Below are 21,729 nucleotides of genomic sequence, written 5' to 3' on the forward strand. Positions count from 1 at the left end.
TCTTTTAGCAGATAGGAAATATACATATGTACACACACAAGCATACACACACATACAACTATATATAGATATACATTTCTGTGTAAATAGATTTAAAAAAACATGAGTTCACACTAATTCCTCCAATTCCAATCCAATTGCTAAGATTTCTCAACGTTTCTCCTTAATTTGTAACTCCCTTCTCTAACAGCTAGAAACCTGACTCCCATTATCCTCAATGTATTTACTTATTTACTCACTTAACTCCATAGCCAGTTTCCTAGCCACATCAGCCACCTCCTCAGGCCCATCTTGTCCTCAGCTCCCCCCATGCCACTGCCTACAAGGGAAGAGCGAGGGAAGAGAAGAGGACACACCAAATGTTTAACTGGGGTTCCCCAAGCAGTGGGCCTTGGAATGAGGTAAGATCTGTGCCTCATATCTTTCATATGTCTTGCATTTTTCACAATAAGCATGAGTCATACACACACACACACACACACATATATACATATTTATATTTATATTTACGTACTTAAGTATGTATTTATGTACTTAAGGGAAATGATTTTGTTTGGTCTAAGTTTATTTGGTGTTGTCTGCTAGCAAACAGAAGGCAAAAGAGCCAAATGTGTGGAAATAAAGCTTAAAATGGAAATCACTTACCCATTTATTTAAATTTCCTTCAGCATCAAAAAGGACATTATTGATTGCCATTTTCTTTTTTATTCTAAACCCTTGAGTGGGCACACTGGTGTGTAGCAGGAACCCAGTGTGAGAACCACAGAAGTTATTCCTTCATCCTTGCTCCCCTCTGTTAACTCCAACTCTCACTTTCTGGCATCTTGTCTGTTCAATTCCTATATGGAGCCCTCTGTCCTAAGGGAGAGCAACCCCATGAACGAATCTGAACTAAGATGTCACACCTGATGGTGACTTGGTGCCCCTACCTTGCCATTACCCGAAGATGCAATGGCCTAGTGAACAAAAAAAAGTTAATTTTTCTCTCATTTGGTAGTGTGAAAGGTGCAGGTCAGTGATGCCTCTCTGCTCCTCATGATCACCTGGGGCTTAAGCTCCTTCCAGATCATTGCCCCTTCAGCATTGCTCCTGAACGTCATTTTCAAAAATGGAGCCATCCTATTAGAGGCCTGTGTCATCTCTGGTGCCCAGAGCATCAAAGGCCTCAGCTCATTCACCCCAGTCAAGATTCAGAGCAGGAGCAGAAACTCTTCTAGGTGTTCCAACCAGATGCCAAATGATTTAATTCAGGGATTTAGGCACCTAACGCAATCACTGGGAGGGCTGGTGGAGCGGAGGGGCTCAGTTGGAGAAAATACCACCAAAGCTGCAGTCTGGGGAGCAGGAACCAGTGCTGTTGGGGCTGCCACTCAACTCCCCAACTGCTAGGAAAGGGGACCCAGGGACATTGCTGCACAGAAACGCCAAGTCCCCATCCCTGGGCTTGTCCACAGAAAATAAACAAAAGGACAGGGACGTGAGTTCTGCCTGATGATGTCCATGCTCACCAGCTCACACACCTGTTTCTAAGGAAGCCATCTTAATTGGCATCCAAAACCCTGGGAATAAGGGGTTCTAGAAAATGGAATTTCAGACTTCCTGCCTCTACAATGCGGGGAGGCACTCTGGAGGAGGGGGAGGGAAGGGATGGGAGAGGAAGTGGGGAATGAGGGAGTTGACTCACTGTGTCCTCCACCCTGAGACACAGAGAAACTAGACAAACTGGCCCTTGCTTCGTATTTTGCCCCAGCAGAGTCACCTCATCAGTCTTTCCTGTTTCCTACTCTGGGGCCCAGCTAAGAGGAACACTCCCCATATCTGCCTGGGTCCTTGGCAGCCTCTCATCACAATGACCAGTTTGTGGCCCAAATATAGTTCCCTTAATCTCTGTAGCTCAGTCAAAACATGAAAGAGCTGCTAAAACAAAACAAAACAAAACAAAACACAAGAACAGCTTTACTAAGGGAAGGCAAAGAATGACATTTTTAAAAGGGATCAAAAACTAAAAAGTGACAAGTCTATATTGCGCAGAATTCCTATCTAAATCAATTTGGCAATTCCATATTATTACTTATAGTCATCTAAATGCATATTATTCTTGCATACTATGTGTTATTTTATCTCACCACGTTCCTGGGAATTGGACTTTCCTCCCATTGTACAGATGAGAAAATCAGGTCCAGAGAAGTTGAGGGACTAGCCAAGGCCACCCTGCTGGTCATTTATCCTCAAGATCTGAATGTCCTCTATCCCGGGGTCACCAGGCCCAGGCCCACAATACCATCTGACATGGTCCCCGGGTGACAGGGCCTCCCTGCTTGCCATGCCCCATACTTCACTTCACTTGAGGTTCCTGGCCCTCCGCCCCCTCTGGGCATGAGCTGGGGTTACTGTCTTGACCACACCAACAGCAGAGTTAACTGTGGGTCAGAAGTGTTTCTCCACCAAGAACAGAGAAGGGAACAGACGCGCAGGCTTTGTCCCTGAGAGGCTGGTGAGAGGTCAGGGACCCGGCTCAAGTGCCAGCATGCCAGCAGCAGCCAATGGCCTCCAGCTTTGACAAGATGCAGAAAGGTGCCTGACAGCCTCCTGAAAGAGTAGATGGAGGAGGCTTGGAGCCCTGCAGACTGAGGGGCCTCATGAAGAGTTGAGACTCACAGGGCCCGAGGGTTAGTCGTGGGTCCAAGGGGAAGAGCTGCTGCAACACAGGACTTTGTAGGACCACAGGCAAGACCTTCAAACTCTCTAGGCCTCATCTTGCCAACTGTAAAGCGGAGATTGTGATAGAAGCTTCCTCAGAATTGTAGCGAGGAGTCAAGTAGGCCATTGGCACAAAGCTAACAGCTAATGCTATATGATGGGATCCATGTGCTGTGCACTTTTCCAAGCTCATTTTATAGATTAACTTTCTTTTTTTTCTTTTCCAGGAAAAAAAGGACATTTTTATTTCCATAAGTACTTCTGCTCTCACTCACACACTGACCCCACTCGGACGCGGACAGATGGATGGGCAGAGGGGAGGCGCCCACGGGAGGCCCCAGCAGAGGCTGGCAACTGAAGGAGACGCACTGAGGAACTCCAGGGCAGGGCCTCCCTTGGCCAGGAGCCCTGGAGGCCCCAGCTGTAGCACCCGGCTCTGCCACAACCTCTGGGCCAGCAGCCACAGCCTCCACAGCCCCTCAGGAGGCCTGACGGCAAAGGGGGCAGGTGGGTGGAGTGAAACCCCTATGAGGAGTGGGGATTGTGGGGGGCTCCCCCCACTGGGCCTCCTGAGATGGTGACCACAGGGCCACTGAGAAAGAAAAGCAAAGAGTCAAACCACACACGACGGAGTGCAAAGAGCTGGGGGAGCAGGCTTCACCCTCCCCCCAGTCACCCAGTTCCTATGGAGAAGGCCTGAGCTGGTTGCCGCACCAGCATGGCCCCCCGAGTTATGGCTGGACCTTCCCATAAGGCATGAGACAGGTGGGGATGACCCCATCTCGGGCTGGGGTCAGGGCTGGGCCTGAGGTCCTGGCCCCCGCCCGACAGCCATGCTTCCCCCCATGACCCCAGGTCCTACTAGGGCCTTGCAGCTGCTCCCTGCTCCAGGCTCCCCACTGTGGTGAAGGTCCTCAGCAGTGCAAACTAAGGCCCAGCCTCCTGCTGGGTTCAGCTCCTCAGGGGAGGGGGACAAGGAAGAAGGGGGACCACAGGGGTGAGGGGAGAAGCACCAGGCCCAGGGGATCTTGCCATGGGAACAAAAGGTATCCTGGGCCACCATAGCCTCCTACCCAGGCTAGACGGTGCCCAGTGCTGCTGCCCCTCCTTTCCCCGCCACCTCTCTGTTCTAGAGGGTCCCCCAGGTCTCGGGTTGGGGGAACTGGTCCACATCCCACATCTTGTTGTAGGTCTGGTTGCCCATGATGAAGAGAAGCTTGTAGCGGAGCAAAACCTTCTCCTTCTGGAGGTTGGAGTAGGACCTGGGTGATGGCTGAGGGGTGGACAATGGGGTTAAACGCCAGCACCTCTGTGCCTGAGGGGGGCTGCAGCTTCACTTTTATGACTTTGGGGACAGCTGACTGGAAAACGATGTTGCGGATGGGCTGGGGCGCAGTGCTCAGCATGGAAACCACCAACACCAGCACGTCTGAGCGCCTGGGCAGCCGGTCTTGGGCAAAGTGGAAGAGGACCTGGAAGCCATGCTGGTCATACACCGTCACTGGCAAGATGCTGCTGGTTTGATGGATTCCAGGGGCACAGTGATGCTGGCCAGTGAGAGCTCAGTCGTCGTGGGCTGCTGCAGAGGCCCAGGGGGCTCGGGGGAGGCGGCGTGGAAGAGGCCGGGGACACCGGAGCTGGGCGAGCTGCAGTTGCTTTTATTCTGCAGGTCCTGCAGTGTGAGCCAGGGGTGCTGGCTGCTGCTTCTCCCACCACACTTGCTGGGACTCTGGGGGCAGTGACTGCTGCAGGAGGGTCTTCCCCAGGAGATCCAGGTCATCCAGACCACTGCTCGCTGGCAGGGGCATCTGTGTTGGGGACCCGAGGTGGGGCTGGGGGTTCCATGCCATCGGAGGACTGGAAGCTGTTCCATCCGGCACCATCCAAGCTTGGTCCTGGAGGGAGTATGGGGTCGCTTAGTCCCAGAGACATGAGCTCATCGTCAATCAGGGAAACTGAGGTGCTAGGCTGCTTTGGGCTGGCCAGGTCAGTAGGGCAGGTGGGCACGGCAGGGTAGGTGGTGCCCGCAGGAGGGAGATCCAGGCCGGAGAGGTCCAGTAGGGCCGAGGGGCTCCCAGGGAGGGAGCCGGCTGCCGCATTGCCGTTCACCCCTCAGCAGCTGCTTGTACAGGTTGTACTGGGTGAGGTTGTCCTTGGCCTGCAGGATCTCAGCTAAGACCTCGCCATTGTCTTCTGTGTCACTGGCCAGTCGGAAGAGCACTGGCTGTATCCGTTCACAGCACTGATACAGCTCCTTCATGAGGTCCTTGCTGCTGCGGGCTGAGGCCCCGCCCTGGCTGTGGCTCATCACCATCTCGGTCAGCAGCTTCACATTGTTGTTGACCTCCTCAATGGTGCTCACCTGCTTTGAGATCTTCTCCATCCGCTTCTGGTCCCCCTGCACCATGTCCTTGAGTTTGTTGGCTGCTCGGAGGTCCTCGGGGTAGGAGCTCTTCAGCAAGTGGGCCAGCATCTTGGATTTCTCCTCGTCTTGAAGATCATATTCTTGGGTCATGGAGGAGAAAGAGGAAAAGTGGCATCATCTGGAAGCTTCGGGTCGGACTTCACAATCCCCTGCTTCTTCAGCATCTGGTAGGCCTCTGCGATTTTCACTTCCTCGGGCAGGCTGACCATCCAGCTGTAGAGGAGCTCCAAGATCTTGTTCTTCACCTTCTCTGACGTCCGCAAGCCCAGGTACTTGGGAGACACAACCTTGATGAGCTCGTTGAGAAAGCAGAACTTGCTCACCTTTTGCCGCAGCTCTTCATGCATGTTTCCAGAAACGTCAGGGCTTGGATCGCCTCCCACTCCTGTGGTGACTGGATCTTGTGAGCCAACAGCTGGGTGGCAAGTGGAGGCCCCTCAAAGTCCTCGTTGAGCTGCTCACAGAAGCTGTTGATGCTGGTCCAATTCAGTTCCTTGTTCAGGGGGTTGGTGGCTCTGTTGATTCGTGCCTCCAGAGTCTCTGGCTCCATCGCAGGCTCCATCGGCCACGGGCCTGGATTAACTTTCTTAATCTGCACAACAGCCTCAAGAGAGGGGTACTCTGGTTTTTTTGCAGAGGAAGAAACTGAGACATGAAAGTCAAGTAACCAAGTTTTCCAGCTAGACAGGGGGAAAGCTAGGATTGGACCCAGATAGTCTGGCCATGGAGCCTGGGTCTATAATCACCAATGTCTCCAGCCTCACGTGATTCCCACCACATTGTAAGTTATGACTACAATAGCAATGATGATATATGAACCAGATAGAATGTCTGGAAACTTGGCTAATACACAGACAAGGCAGAGGGTGTTCTGAGCAAAAGTGTAGAAGCTGCAACGAGAGTGGGTTGAAGAGACACTGAGGTCCAGGGCTCAGGTCTGGTGACCCTGTAGCAGAGATGTCATGAAAGGCTCATTGGCACTACCTTGAAGAGGGCCTAGAATCCCAATCCTGGGACCAGCTAGAGTGGGAAATGCTTGTTAGATCTAAGAATAGGATAAGACTGCAACAAAAGCAGAGCTTTGAGGATATTCAAGAGGAAGCTGGCTACAGACTATTTTGGGGAGGGGAGGGGGAACTGGAGGCACAGCTGTGTGGTAGGTACCCTGCTGCATGGGGCTTGTCCCGTGGAAGGAAGCCATCTTGAGGCCCAGCTAGCAGACTCCCTTCTATCGTAAGTCATCCCTCCCAAGAGAAGCCCAGGCCTCCTCACTCTTCAGTAACTCTCACTGGGGCCTGGGACTCTCACTGGTGGTAGGGGTCTCTGGACTTGGTTACCTTTGAGCTGTAGGAATTGCTAGCAGGAGAGAGAGGAAGAGCCACTTACAACTGGCCTTTAAATGAAAGAGCAGCACAAAGGGAGAGGCTCCTTCCAATAAGCATGGTGTAGGCATATGAGGGGGTCGGACCAAGGCCCAGGCCCAAATCTGGGTATATGAGAGCAAAGCATTCTAAGAATTGCAGAGTAGAGAGGGCAGGGGGCATTGGCTGGTAGAGGACACTCAGAGTTGCTGATTATAAACACAGGTAGATTTTTTTTTTTCTGAACTAATGACTTATGTCATCTTCAAAATGCTGTGACATCTGCTTCCAGAATGTGCTTACTCTCCTGACTGAGATATTGTTCTCTGGCCCTAGAAAACCAAGTATAGAAGGCATATACTTCTTGACAGCCAAGAAGTATATGCCTTCTCCTCCCTGTGCTAGAGTTGGACTTTCCCCTAAATCATGCTGTATAGACTCCAGACTCTCTCAGATTGGGTCCTCCTACACCAAGAGCCTGGAAACCATGGCTCTGGGAGAAAAGGCTGTAGGCATCAGGGTGCCAACAGCACACCCATGGGGTGGCAGCAGTCTGTCACCGCCTACGTCTGTCACCAGTGCAATCCATGGTCACCGAGTGTGGCAGCCATATAGGGTTCCCATGGCAGAGGCTGGGTGAGGCAGGCACTCCAGGGTAACAAGCTGACCACTTCCCCCAGGACAACTGAGGGCTCCACTCTGTCTCCCCAGATGGCTCCACTCAGTCTGTGGAGAACTGAATTCTTCTGCCTTTCTGACTCTTGAGGAAATTGCAGCTTTCAGGACCTTCTTTGGAGAGAGAAAGATCCAGTCCTGGCATGAGAATTGACCCTGCTGTGTGAGTATGTTTATCTGTCCCTGTTCCATTTGCTTTAGGCCACAGACCATGGTTGGTTAGATAGATAACGAACAGCTAGCTTGCCACTCCAGGATGTCACCACCCCCAGGTTTCAGGCTCCAGCGGACTCTCCTTGAGGTCTGAGAAGGGGCTGGGTGTCCTAACTACCCCTCCTCACTACCAAAATGCTGGCTGGGGTGGGGGAGAGAGGGAGTTTCATCTTTTCATCTGTTTCATTCACTTCGGAGTGGTTTTTTTTTTTAAAGATTTTTATTATTATTTATTTATTTGAGAGTGAGAGAGCAGGGGGAGGGGCAGAGGGCAAAGGAGAGAATCTCAGACAGACTCATTGATAAGCAAGGAGCCCAATGCCGGGCTCAATCTCATGACCCTGAGATCATGACCTGAGCTGAAATCAAGAGATGGATGCCCAACTTACTGAGCCACCCAAGAGCCCCTGTTTCCTTCCCTCCTGAAAACTTGGAAGAGTGACTGGTACATGGTAGAGGCATAGCAAATAATTCTGGGTTGCATGAATATTGATAAAAAGTAGAAGTATTCAAGTAGACTTCATGGTTATGAATCTTTAGACATTAAAGTAACACTGAAATATATAAATCAAAAGCTATTAGAAATATGACATGACAGGATGATAAATGTAGGTAAATGTTCTACATGGGAGAGTTAACACAAATCCTCCTAACGAAACTGACTAGTTGTGTAGACAAAATATAAATGAGGATAAAGAACATCTGAAAAATGAAAATCACAAGCCTAATCTAATAAATATGCCTGTGGAACATTTATAAAAAGTGAGCAGACACTACTAGGCTACAGAGATAATCTCAGTAAATTTCCCAAAAGTGGGACATATTAATATTGGCTCCTACCCTTTTTTGTATAAGCTAGGAAAACCATAAAACAAAGACTAGAAATACATAAAAAGAAAATGAGTCCATCCCTATATATCTATATTGCTATAGATGCAAAATACCAAGGAATAAACCATAAGGAAATAAAATCCAGTAACATACGTAAATCTAAAAAAAAAAAAAAAAACTATAAAAGTACTAGAAGAAATATAGTAAAATGTGATTTCAGTCCTGCAATAGAGGAGTTTCTAAGGTTGATAAAAAGCTAAGAAGCCAATTCTCATTCTAAACTGAGCTGGCAGAAAACCCAGTCCCTGGAAGAGGGGATGGGACCACAAGAAGAGGCTGAAGCCAGGGATATGGCATCAAAAGTTAACAGTCGGGAAATGAGATGGGGCTAGCCACAGGACAGGAAGAAGTCTGGGGAGTGGTTTAAAGGCCTGGCAAAACCCAGCTCCCGCCCCATCTGCAGCAAAGGAACTGCAAGGAATATCTAGGATCACTATCACTTCTTGGGAATTTGTACCCCCTGTATGATATCCCTGTAGTTTGTGTTAAACCCCTGCTGTTTTTCAGTGACTAACTAAATGTTCATAGCTATAAAGCCCTTTAACAAAGATATGTCTGTTTCAGGACAGAAGGGACATTGAGGAAGGAGAACCAGTTCAGGGAGAGAAGATTGTGATGGCTATCACAGAGACAAGCAGAAAACTTCCGTGCACTCGGTCAGTATTTATTGGGGACCTGCTGTCTCACAGGCCCGTGCTGGTTGCTAATGGGGATACAGAAGCACAGCAAGCCTTTGGCCTTGAGGAGCCCTTGATCCCACCAGGTTATGTGAAATAAACACATTTCAGGGGTTAAATGGAAGGACAGAGCAGGAAACACAAAAGGCCAAATGGAAAGACCCAGAGAATAAGCTGGGTTCAGAGGTTCACAGGCATCAGGTGGGGAGAGTCCAGAGCTGGCAGTGACGGTGACCCCTCAGATCTGGCATGTCTCAGGCCACATGTTGGCTGATGGGCTTCTTACAGACCCAGTTATAGGGGGTGTCACAGCGAATGTCATTCCACTTCTGCTCAGTATGAACACAGTCTTCAGTCTGCCCATCCCAGGACTGCCAGTTGTCTGGCTGGTTTCTGCCCCAAAACCTGGAAACAAGAGGGCTTTATTCTGCCAGATGAAGAAAGTGTCCCTTCCCCCCACTATGGCATAAGGAGCTGAAGTGTCATGGGTCCCTTATCTCCTGGAGGAGAGCTGGGCTCAAGGGTGCCCTAAGTGTGGCTCTGCTGTCTTTATTTACTGAGGATCAAGGGACAGGAAGGATGTCTGATGCTATAACCCCCCACCCCAGAATTCACATTCAGAGACCTTCTAATGAAGGCAGGGCCTAAAAAGGGCATAGGACAGGCAAAAAACAGGGGTGCCTGGGTGGTTCAGATGGTTGAGCGTCTGCCTTCAGCTCAGGGTCCCAGGTTCCAGCCCTGTATCAGGCTCCATGCTTCTCCCTCTCCTTCTGTCCCTCCACCCTAATGTGTTCTCTCTCTCTCTCTCAAATGAATAAATAAAATCTTAAAAAGTATAGGCAAAAAACAAACAAACAAACAAAGAACAATAGCACAGGAAGACCCACTCGTAGTCTCCCTGCCAACCTCAGGACCTATCCCGCTCTGATGCCCCTCTGTAGAGGGGCCTATGCAAGGACCACAACATACCCACACACATCACACACATCATATGTACACACCTATCACACATACATCACATACACAATCGTATATCCACTCTATACACACACCACACCCACGTCATATACATATATCACACACAGAACACTAGCACTCATCAGGCAGGAATCCACACACAAGACAAGGACAAAGAGTCTCCAGCCAGGCCTGCCTTGTGTTCCTGGGACAGCACCAGACAGTGCTGGCTGGACTCACTCTCTGCTCTGGGCGGCATTGAATGGTGTCCCATCCACCCAGCGCCAGGAGCCCTCCTTGCCGCTGTCAGTGAGGCCAATCCAGTGGTGAGAGGTACTCGTGAACTTTACCAGAAATGCCTGTAGAGAAAAGGAAGTGTTGTTGGAGCCTGTGTGAGGAGCTGGTTCTCCCAGCCATGTGGAAAAGGAGGCTAGGCTGTCCTCTCCCTGGTCCTGGGTCATAAAGCCCACTCCTCTGCACCTTGCATGGTTTGTCCAGGATTGAGGCCAGGACCACGGTCCCCTCAGAGAAAGCCCAGCTTCTTCCATGTTGACTTAATTAATGTGGCTTCACTGAGATGAAGACCAGCCTGGCCATAGTTTATTAAAGAGATGTATTTTATTTTAAAAAAAAAATAGCATGTCTTTTGACAGACAGACATACAAGACCAGTCTCAGGAGAACCACAAAGAATGAGCAGTTCCATGAGTTGAAATGGACCAAACCCATTATGGTCCTTTGACAATAACCCTGGTAAATTCTGGTAAGGACCTTCAGCAGATGGGCCACTGGGGTCTATAGTGCCTTTGGCGGTCCTCGGATTTCTACGTCTGGCTTTCCCAAGAAGCCTGGGTCTCCTGCTTGTGGGCCTTCCTCGGCCCTTGGATTCACTGATGTTAATATCAGGATTGACAACTAGAGCAGCAGCTAAAGGGAAAGTGAGGGGTTGGGGAGGGAAGTTATACTCCCAGCACTTTAAGGGCAGTCACCCAGTGCTAACCTCCCTTTGCCCTTCCTCACTGCTGACAGCTGTGGGTCTCTGGGTGTCTCCCTCATTCGTCGAGAACATCATCAAGGTTTGCTGTCAGTGCTTCTACCTCCAGAGCAAGATGCTTATGGGAACTCAAACATCTGTTCCCTGACTGACCTAAGAGACCACAGGCCTCTGCCCTGTCCCACTGCAAGAGGAGGAACCTCGGCCAAGGCGCCAAAGTCTGGGTGGTCCAGGGTGTGGGCAGAGGTCTTGGGTCCTGGGTCCATATCCCATGTCAAGCCCATGAACATAACCCCAAGGCTGCACTCTGACCTGCTCCTCCTCAGAAGTCACCGAGGCCAGGTGGGCTCCCTGGGACACACAGAACTGCTCAGCCTCGTGCCAAGACTTCTTGACGTGAGAAAAGTAATACACGCTCCCGCCGTAGACATGCCAGCCCTGCAGGATCAGCTGAAGAAGTTGATCTGGAGCAAAGGTTGGGGACGAGAGAGAACCAGGGGCTGGTTGCAGATGCCCAAGAGCTGCCCTTCCTGACCTCTCCTGGGACAGGCCACTGAGGGTTGCAAGCCCATGCTGCCCTCAATGCTCAGTGCTCCAGGGGCAAGGCCTGGGAGGCTGTACCCCTGGCCTGAAACTCAGTTCACCAGGAAGCCACTCAGGACACCTGGGTGTATCCCTCCAGGGACCCTCAGAGAGTTTTGCTACCCAGATGAGCCTTTCTTTCCAGACTCCTGCTTTCTGGCTCCACGACCCTCTCTTGCCACTCATGGCTCCCACCGGACAGTCTGCTGACCTTGGTTCCTACCATCTCCCTGGGAGACTTTGCAGCCATCCCACAGTACCACTCACTTCCTCCCCTCCATCTCCTTCGACGTCAGCTGCTGCCCACACCCAGGACCATCCACGGGACCTGGTCTACCTGACCTTCCCATTTCAAGCTCTAAAATCTCATTCCGTGAGTACAAGCCTCCGGTGCTCTCAGCTCTCCCATCCCTCCCCACAACCACACCTTGCTTTTTAATATCATCTGCACTACAGCTGTTTGAAATGGTGCCACAATAGACTTGCTTATTCATTCATTCATTCTTTTGTTCAACATCCACATCTCAATGGTGTTTGACTTCTGTGAACCAGGAACTATTAGACAAAGATCAGTAAGACATGATCCCCACCCTCAGGGAGCTTACAGTCTAGCAAATGAGACAGAGGTGTAAGAAAGGCATTGAAAAACTTCCATGGAAGACCATGCACATGTTAGAACAGAGCCATAAAAAGAGGGGGTGGTCTATGTCACCTGGGCTGCACGTGGCACTCAGGAAGGACGCTCCAGGTGAGCTGTCACTTGAGCTAAGTCTTAAAACACTGAGAAAGAGTTCGCCAGGTGGTCAGTGCCAAGGAGAGCATCCCAGGCAAGGGGAAAAATTAGACACCAAAAGGGTGAAGGTGTGAAACAGCATGGCATGGCCTGACCTGTCCAAGTACTTGGGATGGTCAGTGCATAACGGAGGGGAGACGCACTTGGACAGCTTCACCAGCACTCTTATCGTCCATCTCATGTGCAGGAATTTGGAGGTTTTTGCCTCTCTGAGCACTGGGGAGCCCTGAAAGGTTTTAGGAAGTATAGCAGTGTGCTCCAGATTTGCACTGTGCTAATAGCGACCTGGTGATGGTGTGAGAAGAAGGTGATCCTAACCAGGCCAGAGACACCAATCAGAATATCATTGCAAATATCTCAGTAACGATGCTGAGCATGGAAGCCAGTGGTTTTCAGAATGTGGTCCCAGACTATCAGTATCACCTGGGAATTAAGTAGAAATGCACATTCTCAAACCCATCCCAGACTGGCTGAATCTGAAACTGTGTCTTAACAGTTGGTGTTTTAACAAACCCTCCAGGAGATCCTGCTGCGTTCCAAAGCTGAAGAACCAGTAGTCTAAACTGAGGATTGGCCAACTGCAACCTGCAACCGGCAAGCAACCTCTTTTTATAAATAAAGTTTTATTGGAACACAGTCACACCCTTCAGTTTACATCCATCTTTGGCTGCTTTATTGCTACAGCAGGAGGGATGCTGCAACAGAGGCTGTTTACCCAGAAACCCAAAATATCTACTATTTGGCCCTTTAAGAAAAAGTTAAGCTAATGGTTCTCAGTCCTGACTGCCCGTTAGAACCACCTAGGAAGCTTTTTAAAAAATTCTATGTCCAGGGCGTCTGGGTGGCTCAGTGGGTTAAGCCTCTGCCTTCGGCTCAGGTCATGATCTCAGGGTCCTGGGATCGAGTGCCGCATCGGGCTCTCTGCTAGGCAGGGAGCCTGCTTCCTCCTCTCTCTCTCTCTCTCTCTCGGCCTGCCTCTCTGCCTACTTGTGATCTCTCTCTGTCAAATGAATAAATAAATTCTTTAAAAAAAAAATTCTATGTCCACACTGCATCCCAGACCCTCCTCACCCCCCCGAAAAAAGCCATAGTTCTGGAGGTGGGTCCCAGTCAACAGTATAAGTAAAGCTCCTTGGGTGAGCCCAATGTGACAGACTGCAGAGAAACATGGGTCTCTGCTAAAGCAGTAGGTGGACATGGGAAGGCACTAGGAGGACAGCAGGGGGCACTGCAGAGGCATTAAGAAGGTCAGACATCCAGGCTTCTGATAGACCCAGACCAGGAGTCTCATTTTTTTTTTAAAGATTTTATATATTTATTTAGAGAGAGCAAGCAGGAGCAAGGGGGAGGAAAAGAGGGAGAGGGAGAAGCAGACTCCCTGCTGAGCAGGGAACCCAATGTAGGACCCTGAGACCATGACCTGAGCCAAAGGCAGACGCTTAACCAACTGAGCAAACCGCCCCCCTCTCACCCTTAGCACCCTTAGCAAGTGACCTACTCTACCTAGGAAGAGACACCTAGATCAGCTCCCTCAATTTCTTGTTCCAGCATCTGCAAACCTGGGTGAACACCTACTGCCCCACCTCACCCTCTCAGCCTCAGAAGTTCAAGTACTTATCTTCCCAGCCCTTCAAGGTCAATCCCCCAGCGGCTCATTTCATTCTGCTTCTCTGTCTCTCTCTCCTCCCACCACCTCCCTCTTTGCTGGTTCCTTTCTCCCACCCTCAGATCAAGCCTATTCTCTTAATCTAGAAAAACTCTCTTGAGGAAGTTCACCAAAATGTGAGCAGTGGGCTCATATAGAAAATGTAGAGGGGCGCCTGGGTGGCTAAGTCGGTTAAGTGCCCAACTCTTGGCTTAGGTTCAGGTCATGATCTCAGGGCCGTGGGATGGAGCCCCATGTCAGGCTCTGTGCTCAGGGCAGTCTACTTGGGATTCTCTCTCCCTGTTCCTCTGCCCCTCTCCCTGCTTGTGCTCTTTCTCTCCCTCCCTCTCTCTCTCTCTCAGATAAATAAATACATCTTTTCAAAACTGTAGAAATGTTCATGGAAATACAAGTGGTTATTTTCTCATAATTTTCTTTTTCAATATCTGCACATTGTCTATAATCAATATGGATGTTTTATAATGTAAATACCAGTGACACGCGTTTTTTTAATCCCTCCCTCCGCCATGCCATCCCCCCACCTCAGCCTCATTGTTCTCCTTCACTCCTCAGCCAAGGTCACTCATTCACACCCTACCAAGGGTGGTCTGGCCTCCAGGCCACACACTGCTCTCCACTGGAACTTCATTCCCAGTGACTTATAAATTGCCCAGAGTCAGTGGGTGCTTATTGGTTATTTTATGTGACCTCTTAGGCACTCACCAGAACTAGCCACTTCCTTCTTGAAATTCCCTCCTTCCTGACTTCCCCAGCTGCCCCTCTCCTAGTTCTCCTTCTGCCTCTCAGACTGCCGTCCATAGTAGTCTTCTTCAAAAACACCTCTTTCCCCTCTTGCCACCTGAAAGTTGACTTCCTGTTTCTGCCCTCAGCTTCCTTCCCACGAAGCATTTTATCTCATACAAACTCCCCCGACCCCACTCTCACCGCCACAACCAGAACCCAATGTACCCAGGGCTCCCACAGCTGTGTCTGCAGCCAGAGCCTGTCCCCTACACTCCAGATGGCCTGCAGATGACAGCCCCCCAAGGCATCTCAGGCTCAGCCTGCCCAAATCTCACTGCTCTTCTCCCTTCTTTTATTCCCTCTCAGTATGGAGATCCATCTGATCAGCCTTCTTGAAGCCCTCCAATACACCCTCATCTCCTGAAGGATAAAACCCAAACTCAGAGGACTTCCACATCCATGTGGCATCTCTCCAGTTCTGCCTAGTTTCCTAGCACGGTGATTTTCAAAGTGCAATCATCAACCCATTCGTGGGAAGTATCAAGGTATTATTATTTTTTTAAGAACAGATTATAAAATATCAGAGTACATTTGTGTGGTAAAACTTTTGGCTTTTGAAGTGTGTGTGTGTGTGTGTGTGTGTGTGTGTGAGAGAGATACACATAATTATACCAGGCCACAATATAAAATGAATTTTAGGTTTACATTCAAAACAGTTTGAAAGCTACCATAGTGGTCCCTGGCCATTAGCCTCTTAGCCTGTACCTCATCACCTGCCCTCTTGGCCATAGTCCAGTCAGACAGAACTGCCTGAAGTTTCCTGAACCTCATGACTTCACATCTTCATGCCTATGAACCTGCCATCCTCTTACCCTACTTGTTTGGCAAACACCTACTAGTCCTTTAGGACTCAGCTCAAGGGCCCTCTTCTCTACAAAGCATCTTTTGATCCTTTCTCCTCCAGAAGGTTCCTCCCCCACTCAGAAGATCCCTTTTATATACCAGAGGACACTGACCTCAGCAAGTCCCTCTCTCCCTTCTTTTTGTTCCTCTCCACCCAGTTCCTAGATCTCCCTCTCACATAGCACCTCTTACGCCTCCCCACCTACCTTCCACACATCGTTCATTTCTCGTGTGTTGTTTTGTCACTCTGACCTGACAACAAGCCACTTAAGAGCAGGACAGCTGCCTTATGTCACCTCCACCGCTGCCTAGGCACATAGAGCCTATATGGGGGGCTTCAGCCCTTCTCCAGCTCCCACCCTCCTTCCCAGAGGGATGCATGTTGAAGTAAGCAAAAGGCAGGGGCGCCTGGGTGTCTCAACTCAGTTAAGCGTCTGCCTTCGGCTCAGGTCATGATCCTGGGGGCCTGGGATCGAGCCCCGCATCAGGCTCCCTGCTCAACGGGGAGCCTGCTTCTCCCTCTGCTTGCCACTCCTCCTGCTTGTTGTGCTCCCTCTCAATCCCTCTCTCTCTCCCTGTCAAATAAATAAATAAAATCTTTTTTAAAAATGTTTTAAAGTAAGCAAAAGGCTGAAGGGACAGAAGACTCTGCCCGTCCAGAAGACTGTACCTCCCAGGCCAAGCTCTCCCATCCCACTTACTTTGGGTCCTCTGTAGCTGCTCCTGGGAGCCAAGGGCCACACGGACTGCCCCCAGGCAACTCTGCTCCTCCTGGATTTTCGTAGTTAGTGTTTTGGTGTTCTCTAAATCCACTTTTAACTGCTGGATCTCAGTGCTGGCCTTCTGCAGATTGCTCTCCAGCCTCTGGATCTTGGGACCTAAGGCTGCAGCAGTCTTCATCCCTTGTTTTAGGGTCTGTATCTCTCTGCTGGCATTTTTCAAATACACACCTAGTACCTCAATCTTGGGATCTAGGGCACTGGCATTTTCAAGCTCTGTTTTTAATAACTGGATCTGCGCATCTGTCTGCTTTAGACTGTTGCTGGTTACTTGGGTCTGGGCAGTAACAGTTTCCAAATCTCTTTTTAACAAGTGAATCTCATCACCAGCCCATTTGGAATGACCTTTTAGTAACTGGATCTCAGCGCTGGTGTTGTCTAAACTGCCTCTTAGAAGAGTCTGTGTCTGGGAGTTTAAAGCACTGGCATTTTGTAGGCTTCCCTTGACCCTCTGGAGCTCAGCACTGGCTCCTTCCAAACTGCTTCTTAAAACCTGACTCTGGGCCCTTAACTGCTGGACACCAGCCAGTTGGCCGCTCAGAACTTGGATCTGAGCATTAGCATTCTTTAGACTGCTGTTCGCCCACTGGGCCTGGGCATTTGCCATTTTTAGCCCTGCTTTCAATATCGCAATTTCAGCATTGGCATTTCCTAAGCCTCTGCTCAGCATGTGGAGCCCGAGGCTGGTGTTTTCTAAACTGCTTTTTAAGAAACTGTGAGTCTGGGAATTCGAAGCATTTGCCTTTTCCAGATCTCCTTTCAGTTTCCGGAGATCCGCACCGGCCCCCTCCACGGAGCTCCTCAACATCTGGGTTTGGAAACTCAAGGTACTGGCGTCCTCTAGAACGTCCTTTACCCTCTGGATGTCAGCACTGGTGTTTTCCAGGTGACCACGGAGCACCTGGATCTGAGAACTGACACTGTCCACTCTGCAAGTCAACATCTGGATCTCCGTGCTCCAGGTGCTGGAATTCTCTTCATGGCTTTTAAACATCTGGATAGTCTCTTGCAACCATGCCACCCAGTCAGAGCGGTGGGGATCTGGAGGGAGGAAATTGACAAGGCAGCCACAGAGGCCCATTACATAGGCAAGCATTCATAATATGGGCCAACCATAGTGTTCTCACGTCTTCTAAGGGAAATGTCTAAGGCACAGCCCTGGGTGCTCCTCAAGGAGCCTCCTGCTCACCAGAGCCATCCAGACCCTGGGGATGGGCCATCTCAGACTGTGGGCCAAAAAATAAGATAAAGGTGTACTTAGCTGTCCCCCATGAACTGAGCAATGAAAGGACTGAAATACTTGCCTACTATAAACTAGCTACCACTAAGAGTCGTGCTGGTCAGACTTGGATTATTTTGCCCTTGTAATTGAACTTGAAGGTAACTGATGATATCACTGAGAGCTGCTGAAGTTTAACTCCACTGACATTTCACCATTAAATGGTGAAATTGAAAAAGAAACTAGGTATGCATAAAGCCAGCGTTTAGTCTTCCACTCAGTGTATTTGTACACCAAGCACGAAGCCTCTTGATTCACCTCCTAAAAACGGAATAGACGGCAAACATAGTTCTCAGATCACAAATTCCAGAAACTAAACAAAATAGGTACCTGTAGAGGACGCCCTCTGTTCAGTCCACTCATGGGGCTATGGTGGAGGCCCTCCAGGTGATAGTAGATCCTGGAGTGGAAAGGGCCTTTTGAAGGGCTGGCACACCCAGTGTTACACAGAGCAGAATGTTTCCCACAGAACAGTCTGAGGATATGGGAGAGCTGAGTAAAAGCCCCGGTCATCGCAGTCATTCAGGGAACTCGCAGCCCCTTTCAATCTGCATGATAGTTCCCACCAACCCCTCCTGCAGCTGGTCCTACCAGCACCTTTTGCTCACCTCACAAGCTAAGACCTTACCTCAGACATTCATGGTCTAAGACTCTCGATGCCAGCCTTCTCTCAGGAATAGGGAGAATCCAAGTAGGCCGGGACACTTTTTGGAGGAATCCTGCCCTATTCCTCATGCCCTACCCAGGTCAATGTAGGAGGTCTCAGGCACTATGCTGAGGAAAGGCCAGGTGGGGCTAGGTGGCCTTTGAAGATATGAGAAGTCCAGTCAAATATTCTGCCTTGTCACGGTAGACAAATACATCAATGGAACAGAATAGAGAATCCAGAAATAGACCTACGTATATAGTGATGATTGATTTTCTACAAAGACACAGAAGTAACTCATGATAATCTTTCAACAAATGGTGCTGCAACAATTATATATCCACACACAAAATAAAAATTAACTTCATGCTTCACACCGTTAATATAAAGCTTAGCTCAAAATTAATCATAGACTGAAATGTCAACCAAAAAATGCAAAATTTCCAGGAGGAAACATAGGTAAATGTTTTTGTGACTTTGGGATAGGTTTCCAATATGAAACCAATAGTACAATCCATAAAAGGGAAAAAAAAGGTAAATTAGACTTTATTAAGATTTAAATCTTGTTAGGAGAATGAAGAGACAAGCCATTAACTGAAAGGAAATATTGGCAAATTACATGCTGATAAAGGAGCAAAAAGAGTACATACCGTAGGATCCTTTTCACATAAAACTCTAGAAAAAACCAACCAGTCTGTATTACTGCAAGTAGATAGGCGGATGCCTGGGGATGAAGAGAGGAGGGGCGAGGGAAGGATGTCAAAGGGCACAAGGAAACTGTTGGGGGAGGATGATGAATACGCTCATTTTCTTGACTGTGGTGATGGTTTCACGGGTATACACATAAGTCAAAATTTATCAGAGTGTACGCTTTAAAGATTGTACCTTATTATGTGTCAACTGCACCTTAATAAAGCTGTTCAGTTTTTTTTTTTTTTTTATAAAAAGATCGTATCTTTTTGTGAGAAAATTGGAACCCGTTCAGAGGCATAGGAGGCATCAAAAGAGAGGCTCCTCCTAGGGTCTGGGCATCTGAATGCTCCAGCTCCCCCACTCCACCCCCACCTCCCTGTGGCTACTCACTGTGGGGTTCCACAGGTAACTGTCCAGTTGTGTTGTCATCTCCAGGAATCATGGCTGGAAACTTCTGAAAGGAGGCATAGGGCTCCAGTGGAGGTCTTGGCTTCTGTAGAACTGAGACACCCATTCCTGGGTCAGCATACTCTCTGCACTAAGGCTGGGAGAACAGGCTGCCCCACCCTCGGTCAGGGTTCTAGGAGGGAGATGCCCCCCACTTCAGACTTCCCTCCATGGGCCTCAGCTCTTGGGCGTCTCCCTTTGGACGGGGGCCTTGGTTGACTCTCAGATAAGATCTGGTTCAAGCCTGGGGCCAGAGGTAGAATGACTCTTCTGGAAGCAGAGGGTAGGCAGCTAGCCTCTGTGGGACCTTTATACAGGAAGACAGAGAGAGTCAGTGGCGTTCAGGTCACCTAGGAGCTTACCCACAACAAAGAGAGCCACCAGAGAGGAGACAAGAGTCACAGCCATAACTGCCAGGATGGTCTGAACAAGCCTTGGCCTCCTGGATGCTGCAGGAGCCCCTGCCACAGAGTCCAGCCCTGCAAGGGAGAAGCCAGTGTACAGGAGGTGTGTGCTACACTGGCTGGACGGGGTCAGCCCTGGGCTCAGTCTCCTGGACTATCTGAGGGGGATGAGAACACTGGCCATGCTTAGCATGGAGATGGGAAATAAAGCGCTTGGAAGTGTTCACCTGCACTAACTGGGGGTGTGGTAGCAACTCAAAGGCAAAGAGAAGACCACAGAACCTGGAGGAGGGGTGCAGGGCATGGACCTCAGCATGGAGAAGGGCAGCAAACATGTAGTTTGCATGAAAGAAGAAAGGAAGGAGATGGGAAGGGACAAAGCAGGAACCTGACCTCTGAGTCCCAGGGCCAGGTTGCTCTTGAACCCTGACCAGAGCAGGACTCACAGCCCTTTGGGACCATTGCCTCTCCGACAGACTGCCGTAGGTCAGTGCTGGAGTCCTCCTCTGCTGGGGTCAGAAAGCCCTGCATGGGGGTCCTAAGAAGAGCTACACCTATTGAGTCTGGGGGTGTGGTTAGGGATGAACAGTGTACAGCAGAATCCATTCTAAGCCAGAGAAACACCAGCCTAGAACCCCTGAGGCCTGGGGGGGGCCAAGCCAATGTGCAGAGAGGGGACCAAGAACCAGGTCCCTCCAAATTCAAAGTTCACCTTTCCTTTGTCAGTTGCCATCTCCGAGGGAAGGGGTCTGGGGTGGTCTCCTGCAGAGACTGGGACAGTCTCTCTGTCCTCACCTAACTCACCTTCAGCTCTTGCCTATTTATTCTGGAGGCTGAGACAGGGAGGAGCCGAGCTCTGGCCTGCCAGGCAAGACTGACAAGAATGGCAAGGGCTGCGAGACCAGCGAGCCAGTCCCTGAGGAAGATGGGGTGATGCCTCAGTTTTCTCACCTCGGAGGCGCAGGAAGACCTTCTGGTTGTCCGTAAAGAAGTGGACCCCGTCACCATTCATCTCTTCCTTTACCCTCCACCACTGCTCCCTGCCACAGACCACTTGCAGGCTGTGCACTGGGAAGTAAAGCTGAGCTCCTAGGGACTTATATGGCCCTGAGTAGGAACTCCCTCTCCTGCTGATTCTGCAGAAGCACCCCAGCAGGGTCCTGTCCTTCCAGGCTCCCAGGCGCCAGTCTGCCCTACCCTCTCCTTCTCTTCCCTGGCATCAGCACTGGCCCTCCCCTCAAGCCCTTCACCCCAACTTCCACTCTCCAGCAGAGTCCCCAAAGCTAGCCTCCAGGGCCACCCTGGAGGGGGGCCTGGGGATCCTTCTCAGCTTTATAGAAAAACATCCTTGTGACCTGTGGCTGACCCTTAAACCTAGCCCCAGAGCCCCTCAAGTAACAGGAGGTCAGGTAAGGAGGGAGCTGGGTCAGTGTAGGAGGTAGCTGGAAAGGCTCAGGTGACTCTTGACCACTTAGGACCACACAACTGTCAGGGAAAGGAAAGGGTCTGTGCTAGACTAAAAAGTGTATTTGGTCTTTGTCACAGTTCCTTGGATTTTCCTAAGTGACAGGACTACCTTTTTTTATTCACAAAGAGGCCCTTTGGAGCATACCTGAGTTTATGATAATGAGGTGACAGAGGGTAGGCCCCTAGATCGTTTCAGGATGGGAACTGATCCCAGAAAAACCAACCCCACACCCAGGACTTCCAGGTAGGAGAGGGGGTTTGGAGATGGGATTATGAGAAAGACTCAAACAGTTTTCAGGGAGTTTCCTGGTTGGTGAATATATCCACCTGCCTGGAGAGTGTCACATCCCAACTGCACAGAAACAGAGGTTCAATTGCTCTGAACTCTTCTGGACTCTTGACCTCACCCTAGGTGTTTCTTCCTCTGGCTGTTCATATGTTTCCTTTACCGTAAA

At 49.9% G+C, this 21,729-nt stretch overlaps 1 protein-coding gene and 1 pseudogene across 1 annotated transcript; both read right to left on the reverse strand.

Annotated features, from left to right (window-relative positions):
• Nucleotides 1-3,829: 3,829 nt before the first annotated feature.
• LOC111148157 lies at nucleotides 3,830-5,687 on the reverse strand (annotated as a pseudogene).
• Nucleotides 5,688-9,064: 3,377 nt separating this feature from the next.
• LOC111148183 (C-type lectin domain family 4 member F) lies at nucleotides 9,065-20,819 on the reverse strand. The gene is made up of 7 exons (XM_022504643.1): nucleotides 20,759-20,819; nucleotides 19,766-19,882; nucleotides 19,347-19,457; nucleotides 16,261-17,379; nucleotides 11,205-11,356; nucleotides 10,140-10,258; nucleotides 9,065-9,347 (listed from the first exon to the last, which is right to left on the reverse strand). The coding sequence occupies exons 1-7, from the start codon at nucleotides 20,817-20,819 to the stop codon at nucleotides 9,197-9,199; spliced, it is 1,830 nt and encodes a 609-aa protein (XP_022360351.1). The 3' UTR covers nucleotides 9,065-9,196.
• Between the last annotated feature and the right edge of the window lie 910 nt (nucleotides 20,820-21,729).

This window comes from Enhydra lutris, unplaced genomic scaffold (genome assembly GCF_002288905.1).
Source record: "Enhydra lutris kenyoni isolate GAN:26980312 unplaced genomic scaffold, ASM228890v2 scaffoldscaffold18, whole genome shotgun sequence".
NCBI lineage: Eukaryota > Metazoa > Chordata > Mammalia > Carnivora > Mustelidae > Enhydra > Enhydra lutris.